The sequence below is a fragment of the Pongo abelii genome, chromosome 2, assembly GCF_028885655.2.
Source record: "Pongo abelii isolate AG06213 chromosome 2, NHGRI_mPonAbe1-v2.0_pri, whole genome shotgun sequence".
In the NCBI taxonomy this organism is placed as follows: domain Eukaryota; kingdom Metazoa; phylum Chordata; class Mammalia; order Primates; family Hominidae; genus Pongo; species Pongo abelii.
In genome coordinates, this window is record NC_085928.1 from 95,974,558 (window position 1) to 95,986,777 (window position 12,220).

Here is a 12,220-nt window from a genome sequence, read left to right on the forward strand (position 1 = left end):
CCAAGCGTTGGCTGGGCCATGGGAAACTGGTTAATACCTGTCAAATTCACAAGATGCCAAGAGATGAGTGAGAATATTTGTTTTCAGGGCAAACAGCCCTTCAAATGTCTTTCTTATTAACCAGGCACCTAGAAAGATGAATGACTTAAAAAAAAAAAAGTTTTACTGAGCATGGAATCAAAGCAAGAGGAAATGGACAGTTTTGAGGCCATTTCACCTTTGTCCTGGGTCAAACTTCCCCCAAGTGAGCTCCCATCACCCTGGAGACTGGACTGCATTGCAGGCAGAGCTGCCACACCTCACCCTGATTCCCCAGGGTTCCCCCTCTTGACAGACAGTCCACCTTCCATTGTCTACACATTCTTTCTCAGTTGTATTGATGCCATTGATTAGGCTATAGTCAAATTCTACTAGTTCTTCAGGTCCTGATCAAGAAAATAATTTTGGTTTGAAATAGTTTGACTTTAACCTTTATAGGTGATTTTCAAATGTTAATGTGCAGAAAAGTATTACCTGGATATCACCTAGAACCCTATTGGGGCTCAGAAAATGATATCCCAGTATGGTACTTTGGCATGCTAAGTACTTTGAACTAAAGGAGATTAGAAGGCCTCAGAAATGGGCTGGGCACAGTGGCTTGTGACTGTAATCCCAGCACTTTGGGAGGCTAAGGCGGGTGGATCACCTGACGCCAGGAGTTCGAGACCAGCCTGGCCAACATGGCGAAACCCATCTCTACTAAAAATACAAAGATTAGCTGGGCATGGTGGCGAGCACCTGTAGTCTCAGCTACTTGAGAGGCAGAGGCACTAGAATCGCTTGAGCCTAGGAGGCAGAGATTGCAGTGAGCAGAGATCGCTCCACTGCATTCGAGCCTGGACAACAGAATAAGACTCTGTCTAAAAAAAAAGAAGGGCTCACAAATGAGTTATTCTTTCTGGTCTTCTGCCCTCCTGTCTCTAGCCCCTCTACCTCTCACAAAGTAAGCCATAAAACCTAGAGGTTGCTCTCTCCCTTCTCCCTTGAGGACTCTCATTCTAAAGGGGTCCTGCCCCACACCCAGGAGGAAGGAAGGCTACACGGACAGACCAAGAAGAACAGACAGGGCCAGGCACAATGGTTCATACCTATAATCCCAGCACTTTGGGAGGCAAAGGCAGGAGGATCCCTTGAGCTTAGGAGTTAAAGACCAGTCTGGGCAACATAGCAATACCCCTTTTCTACGAAACTAAAAATTAAAAAAAGAAGAACAGACAAGGCCAGGCATGGTGGATGATGCCTACAATCCCAGCACTTTGGGAGGCTAAGGCAGGAGGATTGCTTGAGCTCAGGAGTTCGAGACCAGCCTGGGCAACATGGCCAAACCCAATCTCTATAAAAAATACAAACAAATTAGTTGGGCGTAGTGGCACCTGCCTGTAGTTCTAGCTACTCAGGAGGCTGAAGTGGGAGGATCACTTGAGCCCAGGAGGTCGAGGCTGCAGTGAGCTGTGATCACACCACTGCACTCCAGTCTGGGCAACAGAGCAAAACCCTATCTCAAAAAAATAAAAATAAAAATAAAAACATAAAGAAATTGTTTGTTCAATCACATTCTACATGGCTATCCACTCTTCATCAAATCAAGCATAAAAATGGACAGTTTTCCCCGGGTCTTTGGGTCTTCATTTCTGAAAGTTCCTGTGTCACATAAAACTTTGATTGGCCAGGCACACGCCTGTAATCCCAACACTATGGGAGGCTGAGGCAGGCGGATCACGAGGTCAGGAGATCGAGACCATCCTGGCTAACACAGTGAAACCCTGTCTCTACTAAAAATACAAAAAAATTAGCTGGGCGTGGTGGCGGGCACCTGTAGTCCCAGCTACTCGGGAGGCTAAGGCAGGAGAATGGCGTGAACCCAGGAGGTGGAGTTTGCAGTGAGCGGAGATCGTGCCACTGCACTGCAGCCTGGGCGACAGAGCAAGACTCCGTCTCAAAAAAAAAAAAAAAGCTTTTATTAAATAAATTTGTTATGCTTTTCCCTTATTAATCTGTCTTTTGTTATAAGAGTGTTGGCCACAACCTTTACCATGGGTGAAGAAAGGTATCACACCTCTGCCCCTACAACCCCACCCATTGAAAATCTGATCAGTAACTGATCTAGGATGGGGCCCAAGAGTCTACATTTTTGTTGAGTACTCCTGGGTTTCTAATGCAATGGATCTAGAAAACTGCACCAAGGGTTGATCTTTCTGGTAGGACACTGCTGTTGGCCCTGTTTGCCAAATATACATCAAAAAGTTAAATATAAGGTCATCCCTGATAAGAGCCAAGAAGCAAAAGATCGTAGAGTGGTTAACCACAGAGAATGAGCAAATTCCAACTCTATTCTGCCAATGATCTAACTGTGACCTCAGACAGTTACTTACTTCACAAATGTAAAATGAGGACAATACTACCACATAGGACATTTTTAAAAGCTTAAGTGAATTAATGTGCTCAAACCAGTGAACACTTAATACATGCTCAATAGATGTTAAATATAATAATTATTCAAACAAACAGTAGTTTGAAATTTAGGCAAAGAAAAGACCAAGTGTGGACAACTGTGTGTAAGAGGCTGCTTAAGGTAGAAGGTTAAGGTTTGAGCTGGGCTGTGAAGGAGAAGGTAAGATTTTTGGGAGAGAAGAAGGGTTGCGGGGAGGTGGAGGTGGTAATTATAATTACTAAACCAGGAAAGAAAGGGCCCCTATGCAGAATTCAGCCACCCTCTGTAAGTCAACTCAGATGGGAAGGACCTCTTGATCTGTCCAGGAATTCTTTTCTCTTTGAAGCCACCACTGAAGAAAGCAGAGCCTGGGGCCCCAAGAAGACCCTCCCCTAGAGACAATGAGGGAGCTAGCATCAGAAGCTGCCCATGAGTGGACCTGAGATCCATAAAATGTAGTGGCCCAAACTGTACAATAGCCAAGACTCAATCTCACCTTTCTACCTGGTAGACTGAACTCAAACCATAGCTATAGGGGTGAAGGTGTGAATTTCTAGAAAGAAAACAAGTAATTTGCATACACTATTTGCTCTGGGTTGAGCTGGGGAACAAATTCCTAGATACCCTCAATAGTAATATCAATCACACACAATTTAACCAAACTACTGGAGACAGGAAAGACTCTTATCATACTTGTCTTAAAGCTAAAGATTTACAGCTAAAAGAAACATGGTTTGTATTTATGCATGTTCTGATTTTTCCAGACTTTCAGATGCCCCAAGTCAGGGTTTTAGTCACGCATTTAAATATTTTTCTAATTGACAAAAAAAAAAAAAAAAAAAAAAAAAAAAATGCTTACCTGCCAGCTGTTTTCCACAGAAATTCCTCTTTGCACTCGAATAATATATTCCTTAAAAAGAGAAGGGAAAAATAGCCTCAGTTATAAAACCCCCAAATCAGGGAATCAAAAATAAGTTTTAAAAAATCAGATAAAGTAGACTTCAGAGCAAGGAAAATTACCAGAGACAAAGAGAAAGGGACATTACATAAAAACAAAAGGGTAATCTACCAGGAAGACATAGCAATCCTAAATGTATATGCATCAAACAACAGAGCTGCAAAATATGTGAGGCAAAAAACTGATAAAACTAAAAGAAGTGACAGACAAATCCAAAATTATAATTGAAGACTTCAATACTCCTCTGTCAGGAATTGATAGAACACCTAAACAGAACACCAACTAGGATATAGAAGAACTTAACAATACCAATACCATCAGCCAACAGGATTTAATTAGCATTTATAGAGGACTCCATCCAGTAACAGCAGAATACACATTCTTTCCAAGTCATCATGCGTATCACAGACCAACACAGATCATATCCTGAGCCATAAATCTCAAAATATTTAAAAGAACCAAAATCATACAAACTAGAAATCAGTAAGATTGGTAACAGGAAAATCTCCACAACAGTTGGAAACTAAACAACACATTTCTAAATAATCCATGTTTTAAAGACAAAATCTCAAGGGAAATTAAAAAATATATACATTGAACTGAAAGAAAATACAGCATATCAAAATTTGTGGGACACGTCAGCTAACCTAGCACTGAGAGGGAAATTTACGCACTAAACGCTTATATTAGAAAATAGAAAAACTATCAAATCAATAACCTAAAATAAACTTCACCTCAAGAACCTAGAAAAAGAAGAGCATAGTAAACTCAAAGCAAGCAGAAGAAGGAAAAATAAAGAGCAGAAATCAATAAAATTGAAAACAAAGAAATAGAGAAAAGTCAAGAAATAAAAAGTTGATTATTTGGAAAGACCAATAAAATTGACAAAAATGGACAAAATAAAGATAAGACATGTATTATTAATATCAAGAATGAATTAGGATACCACTACAGACTGTAGAGATATCAAATGGATAAGGGAATGCTATGAACGATTCTACATATATCAATTTGACAACTTAGATGAAATGGACCACTTCCTCAGGAACACTAAATACCACAACTCACTCAATATGAAATACATAATTTGATCTGTATAATGATTTTTTTTTTTGAGACCGAGTCTCACTCTGTCGCCCAGGCTGGAGTGCAGTGGCATGATCTCAGCTCACTGCCACTTCCGCCTCCTGGGTTCAAGCAATTCTCCTGCCTCAGCCTCCCGAGTAGCTGGGATTACAGGTGCCTGCCACCGCGCCTGGCTAATTTTTGTGTTTTTAGTGGAGGTGGGGTTTCACCATATTGGCGCAGCTAGTCTTGAACTCCTGACCTCAAGTAATCCGCCCACCTTGGCCTCCCAAAGTGCTGGGATTACAGGCGTGAGCCACCGCGCCCAGCCTATAATGATTTATAATTAAATTCATAACTAAAAAACTCCCCCCCTGCCAAATATGTATCAAGGCCCAATGGTCTCACTGGAGAATTCTACTAAGTGTCTTAAGAAGAATCAACACCAATTCTCTACAAACTCTTCTAAAACACATAACAGGAAGGAACACTTCCCAATTCACTTGATGAAGCTAGTATTACCCAGGTCCCAAAACCAAAGACAGTGCAAAAAAAGAGAACTACAGATCAATACCATTCACAAACATAGGCTCAAAAATCCTTACCAAAATATTAGTAAATTGAATTCAGCAATTTATAAAAAGAATTATATACCATGACCAAGTGGGTCTCATTCTAGGGACACAAGGTTGGTTTACCATTCAGAAACTGATCAATGTAATCTGCCATACTAACAGGCTAATCAAGAAAAATCACGTGATCATATCAAATGACGCAGAAAAAGCATCTGGCAAAACTCAACATCCTTTCAAGATAAAAACTTTTAGAAAAATAGGAATAGAGGACACTTTCTTAAGTTGATGAAAAGGTTCTACAAAAAACCTACAGCTGACATACTTAATGGTGGAAGACTCAATATTTTCCCCTAAGATCAGGAACAAGACAAGGCAGCGTGTTCTCCTACTCAACAAACTACTGGAAGATATAGCCAGTGTAATAAAAATAGGAAAAGAAATAAACGGCATATAGATCAAAAGGAAGAAATAAAACTGTTCCTATTTTTAGACAACATGATAGTCTATGTGGAAAATCCCAAGGGATCTACAATAAAACTGGAATTAATAAACTCTTAGGCCAGACTCAGTGGCTCATGCCTGTAATCTCAGCACTTTAGCAGGCTGAGGTGGGAGGACTGCTTGAGTCCAGGAGTTTAAGACTAGCCCAGGCAAAACAGCAAGACCTCGTCTCTACAAAAATAAAAAAATTAGCCAGGCATGGTGGCACATGCCTGTAGTCCCAGCTACTCAGGAGGCAGAGGGAATGCTTGAGCCCGGAAGGTCATGGCTGCCGTGAGCCATGTTGGCACCCGCACTCCAGCCTTGGCAAAAGAGAGAGACCCTGTCATTAATTAATTAATTAATTGAGTTCAACAAGGCCACAGAATACAAGTATACAAATATCAATTGTGTATCTATATACTAGAAATGAACAAATATAGGTATAAATTAGAAATACAATACCATTTACAATTACTAAAAAAAAAAAATACTTGGAGGGAAATCTAAAACATGCACGGTACTTATATGTCAAAAACTACAAACCACTGATAACAGAAATCAAAGCTCTGAATAAATGAATAGAAATAAAGATTTCAATTATCCCTAAATTGATATACATGTTTAAAACAAATTATATTACAAGTTTTTTTTTCCAAATATAGGCAAGATTATTCTAAAATGTAGATGGGACCAAGTCAGCGGCTCATGACTATAATCTGAGCATTTGGGGAGGTCAAGGTGGGAGGATCGCTTGAGCTCAGGAGTTCAACCAACCTGGGCAACATGGTGAAACTCCATCTCTACAAAATATAAAAAAATTAATTAGCCGGGCATGGTGGTACGCACTTGTAGTCCCAGCTACTCAGGAAGCTGAGGAAGGAGAATTGCTTGAGCCTGGGAGGCTGAAGCTGCAGTGAGCCAAGATCATGCCACTGCACTCCAGCCTGGGCAAGAGAGCAAGACCTTGTCTCTAAATAAATAAATAAATAAATAAATAAATAAATAAAGTATGAGGAATCAGTCTACCTGATGTCAAGACTATTACATCAATACAGTAATCAAGACTGTGTAGTGTTGGTGGAGGCATAAACATATACATCACCGGAAGACAACAGAGAACCCAGAAATAATTCCATATAAGCAGCCTAATTAAATTTTTGATGAAAGTGCAAAGGCAATTCAATAGAGGAATGATAGCCTTTTCAACAAATGGTGCCAGAGCAATTGGACACTCAGCAATGAAATGAACCTCAACTTAAGATTCATGCATTGTATTCACACATTGTACTACCAAAATGAATTATGTACTTAAATGTAAAATGTAAAACTGTAAGACTTTTAGGAAAAAAAATAGGAGAGAAAAATCTGGGATCCAGGTTTAGGCAACGAGTTCTTGACAGCAAAAGCATGATCTATGTAAGGGAAAAATTGGACTTCATCAAAATTAAAAACATTTTTCTATGAAAGAACAAACATTTTTTAAAAATCCAATTAGAAAATGGGCAAATGATAAGAATACATTTCACTGAAGAGGATATACAGATGGCATACATGAAAATATATTCAACATTACTAGCCCTCAGGGAAATGCAAATTAAGGCCACTATACGCCTATCAGAATGGCTTAAATAAAAAACAGTAATAACACCAAATCCTGGCTAGGATACAGAAAAACTGGATCATTCATACATTGCAGATGGGACTATAAAATGGTATAGCCACTCCAGAACAGTTTGGAAGTTTCTTTAAAAACTATATATGCAACTACCATACAACCCAGCAACTGTATTCCTAGACATTTATTCCAAAGAAATGAAAACTTATATTCACATAAGAATTTATACACAAATGTTCATAGCAGCTTTATTAGTAAAAGCCTCAAAGTGGAAACAAGACAGATGTCCTTCAATAGGTGGTTAAATTCTGCTATATCCATACCATGGAATACTACTCAAGCAAAAAAAGAAATGAACTTAATATACACAATAACTTGGATGGATCTCCAGAGAATCATGCTGAGTGGAAAAAAAAGCAATCTTGAAAGGTTATATACTGTACAATTCTATTTATATAACATTCTTGAAGTGACAAAATTATAGAGATGGAGAACAGATTAATGGTTACCTGGGGTTAAGGCTGGGGTAGTGAGATGGGTGTCAGAGGGAAGCAGTGTGGCTACAGAAGGGCAAAGTGAGGAATGCTCGTAATAATGGAAGTGTTCTTTATCATGACTGTATCACTGTCAATATTCTGGTTATAATATTGTACTATAGGTTTGCAAGATGTTACCATTGGAGAAAATTGAGTAAAGGGTATATGGGATCTCTCTGCACATGTTTTTTTTTTTTTTTTTTGAGACAGAGTCTTGCTCTGTTGCTCAGGCTGGAGTGCAGTGGTACAATCTCAGCTCACTACAACCTCCGCCTCCCGGGTTCAAGTGATTCTCTTGCCTCAGCCTCTCGAGTAGCTGGGATTACAGGTGCACGCCAACATGTCTGGCTAATTTTTTTATTTTTAGTAGAGACAGGGTTTTGCCACCTTGGCCCGGCTGGTCTCTAACTCCTGACCTCAGGTGATCCGCCCACCTCGGCTCCCCAAAGTGCCAGGATTACAGGTGTGAACCACTGCGCCCGGCCCAAATGAGAAGTTTTAATAGCTTCCCCAGGTAATAATTATTAAGTAAGCAGGAAACACAGACCTAGAGCAGCCTCCAGTTATACACACAGGACATTATGATGAAAGTATAAATTAAATCATAAAGAATGTTACTGTTTCCTCAAATGTTCAGAACTCTTCATTAACTTTTTTTTTTTCAGTTGGGGTCTCACTTTGTTGCCTAGGTTGGAGTGCAATGGTGCAATCTCGGCTCACTGTAACCTCCACCTCCCGGGTTCAAGCAATCCTCCTGCCTCATCCTCCCAAGTAGCTGGGACCACAGGCATGCACCACCACCCTCGGCTAATTTTTGTATTTTTTGTAGAGACGGCGTTTCACCATGTTGCCCAGGCTGGTCTCAAACTCCTGGACTCAAGTGATCTGCCCACCCTGGGATTACAGGTGGGATTACAGGTATGAGCCACTGTGCCTGGCCTGGGGCTGGGATTACAGGTATGAGCCACTGTGCCCAACCTGTTTTACTAACTTTGAGTGGTATCATGTAGGCATTACTACAGTCACTACTCAACAAATCCTTTCTACTGAATTAATTCCACTGATTTAAATAGGTTATTTAGAAAATAAAGCCAAATGAGATGTTAACCTGGTAACTACATTTTAAAATTGATAGTATTACACTATCATTCATTTATATGCTGTTTATTTGGCAAAGGCTGATAAATTCCAAATAAGCAGGAACTTCTGCCTCTACTGGATTATGTTAAGGATGGTACATTCAAAGTTCAACAATATCCGCTCAATTATTATGTACTTGGCATGGTTTTATATGGGGTTATTAAACATTTCAAAACTGACTTGTGTAGTGTGACAAATCTCTTTTTTTTTTTTTTTTTTTTAAAGATAAGGTGTTACTCTGTCATCCAGGCTAGAGTACAATGACATGCAGCCTCGACCTCCCGGGCTCAAGCAGTCCTCTCACCTCAGCCTCCTGAGCGGCTGGGACTACAGGTACGCTCCACCATCTTCAGCTAATTTTTAAATTTTTTGTAGAAACAGGGTCTCACTATTTTGCTCAGGCTGGTCTCGAACTCCTGCCTCCAGCAATTCTTCTGTCTCAGCCTCCCAAAGTGCTGGGATTACAGGCATGAGCTACCATGCCCAGCCTCAGGCAAATCTCTGTGTTTTTTTTTTTTTTTTTTTTTTGAGACAGAGTCTCGCTCTGTCACCAAGGCTGGAGTGCAGTGGCGCAATCTCGGCTCACTGCAAGTTCCGCCTCCCGGGTTCACACCATTCTCCTGCTTCAGCCTCTCGAGTAGCTGGGACTACAGGCGCCCACTACCACGCTCGGCTAATTTTTTGTATTTTTAGTAGAGACGGTGTTTCACCATGTTGGCTAGAATGGTCTCGATCTCTTGACCTCGTGATCCACCCGCCTCAGCCTCCCAAAGTGCTGGGATTACAGGCGTGAGCCACCGCACTGGCCAAATCTCTTAAGCAATATGCTAATGCAATTATTTCTGAATACATAAAGATAAAATGCTAAAAACAACTGACAGTCTTACATTTGGAGATCAGTCCTTTAGCATTTAAATGTTCTTGTCATCTTAGGTTTGTTTTACTGACACATTTTCTTGGCTTTTACATTCTTATAGAAATATAAATTGGCATGTATAATTGGGTAACTCCAAACAACTACACATAAACATGTTTTTTTTTTATGTCTAGAAGGAAAAAATGTTAAATCACAAAAATCACTTTGCACATCGATTGCTTCATGTATCAGAGGAATAATTTTTTTTTTTTTTTTTTTTTTTTTTTTTTGAGACAGAGTCTCACTCTGTGGCCAGGCTGGAGTGCAGTGGCGCGATCTCGGCTCACTGCAACCTCTGACTCCCTAGTTCAAGCGATTCTCCCACCTCAGCCTCCCGAGTAGCTGGGATTTACAGGCACACGCCACCATGCCTGGCTAATTTTTGGGGTTTCACCATGTTGGTCAGGATGGTCTCGATCTCCTGACCTTGTGATCCGCCCACCTCGCCCTCCCAAAGTGCTGGGATTCCAGGCGTGAGCCACTGCGCCTGGCCATCAGAGGAATAATTTTAATGTTTAAAATTCCAGCTCAATGTTGGGCACTTAGAAGCTACTAAGTAAGCATTTGCTAGTCTCCTTTATATAAACACATATAAACTACATAGCTTTGAGTTTAAAGTTTGGACATGTGTTTTTATGAAGATGTTGCTGCCAATTTTAAGCATGGATTAAGCACCTATCACGTTCCAAACCCGTGCTTTGTCCATGCTGGGGAAATGATTCTCAACAGAAAAGTGCATTCTGACGAGAAAGGTACTGTGTTCCATTCCTTTCCTGTGTATAGATATAATTTAGATTAAAAAAATAAACTTGGCTATAAAACACACAATAATGTTTGGGGAAAGCATCTGGCATATGGGAAGCAGTAGCAGCAAGACAATGCCTGCGTCCTGATGTCAGGCTATGACATCCCAAAATGATATCCTAGTTAATGTTTCTGCCAAGACACTCTATGTTTAGGTCAGTGTTCTTAAAAGGGTGGTGATTCTGCTCAGCAGACATCTGGTAATGTCTGGAAACATTTTAGGTTGTCACAGGGGACAGGAGTGCTACCTAATAGGTAGCGGCCAGGAATGCTGCTAAATGTCCTGTAATGCACAGGAGACCCCCACAACAAAGAACCATCTGACCCCAAATGTCAAAGTACCAAGGTTGAGAAACTGGGGATCAGGTGAGTAGAAGAGGTCATACCAGCCCATGGAAGCTTGGGATACAGGATGGAGTGGGAGTTACTTCTGCTGTCACCTGCCCTGGACCATGGCCCACTGCTATCCTACATGCAACACCATTTGTACCATGTGCATGTCTACCTACAGGGTGCGCTTAGTTACTGGTAGCCCCAAGGCACCACCCATTGTGCTTCCCCTGTAAAGGAACATTAAGAATGTGCCTCCAGAAGTAGAGTAGGATGGTGGTTACCACAGGTGGGAGTGGGAGTAGACCAAGAAAGAGATGATGTTGGTCGAAGGTTTCTAGTAAGACATGAAGAATATGTTGTGGTGATCTACTGCACACCATGGTGATTGTAGTCAATAATAATGCATATTTCAAAATGACTAAAACAGTGTATTTTAAATGTTCTCACCACAAAGAAATGATAACTACATGAAGTGATAATATGTTCATTGGCTTGATTCAATTATTCCACAAAGTATATATAGTTATGCACTGCATAATGACATTTCAGTCACAACAGACCACAAATATCATGATGTTCCAGTAAGATTAGATTTTCTTTCTTTCTTTCTTTCTTTTTTTTTTTTTTTGAGACAGTGTCTCACTTTGTCACCCAGGCTGGAGTGCAGTGGCATGATCTCACTTCACTGCAACCTCTGCTTCCCGGGTTCATATAATTCTCCTGCCTCAGCTTCCCAAGTAGCTGGGATTACAGGTGCCCACCACGAAGCCAGGCTAATTTTTGTATTTTTAGTAGAGATGGGGTTTCACCATGTTTACCAGGCTGGTCTGTAACTCCTTACCTCAAAGTGATCCGCCCACCTTGGCCTCCCAAAGTGCTAGGATTACATACAGATGTGAGCCACAATGCCTGGCCAAGGTCTAATAAGATTATAATGGAGCTAAAAACATTTCTATTGCCTAGTGACATCACAGATGTCTTAACATTATAGCGCAATGGATTACTCATGTGTTTGTAGTATGGTGGTGTAAATAAACCTACTGCTTTTTATAGTTATTTCAGAGTATACTCCTTCTACTTAGAAAAGTAACTGTAAAACAGCCTCAGACAGGTCCTTCAGGAGGTATCCAGAAGGCATTGCTATCATAGGAGAGCTCTATGTGTGTTATTGCCCCAGAAGACCTTCCAATGGGACAGGATGTGGAGGTGGAAGACAGTCATACTGATGATCTTGATACTGTGTAGGGCTAGGCTAATGTGTGTGTTTATGACTTAGTTTTTGTTTTTTTTTTGAGACAGAGTCTCGCTCTGTTGCCCAGGCTGGA

At 40.6% G+C, this 12,220-nt stretch overlaps 1 protein-coding gene across 16 annotated transcripts in view; it reads right to left on the minus strand.

The window, feature by feature from the left end:
- The window catches only part of PXK (PX domain containing serine/threonine kinase like), a 93,741-nt gene that overhangs the window by 54,021 nt on the left and 27,500 nt on the right, over positions 1–12,220 (minus strand). For all 16 annotated transcript variants that reach the window (XM_024244408.3, XM_024244407.3, XM_063722018.1 and 13 more), the window contains exon 2: positions 3,330–3,380. In XM_024244408.3, the coding sequence (XP_024100176.2) occupies positions 3,330–3,380 (51 nt within the window). The remainder of the gene's footprint in view (positions 1–3,329; positions 3,381–12,220) is intronic.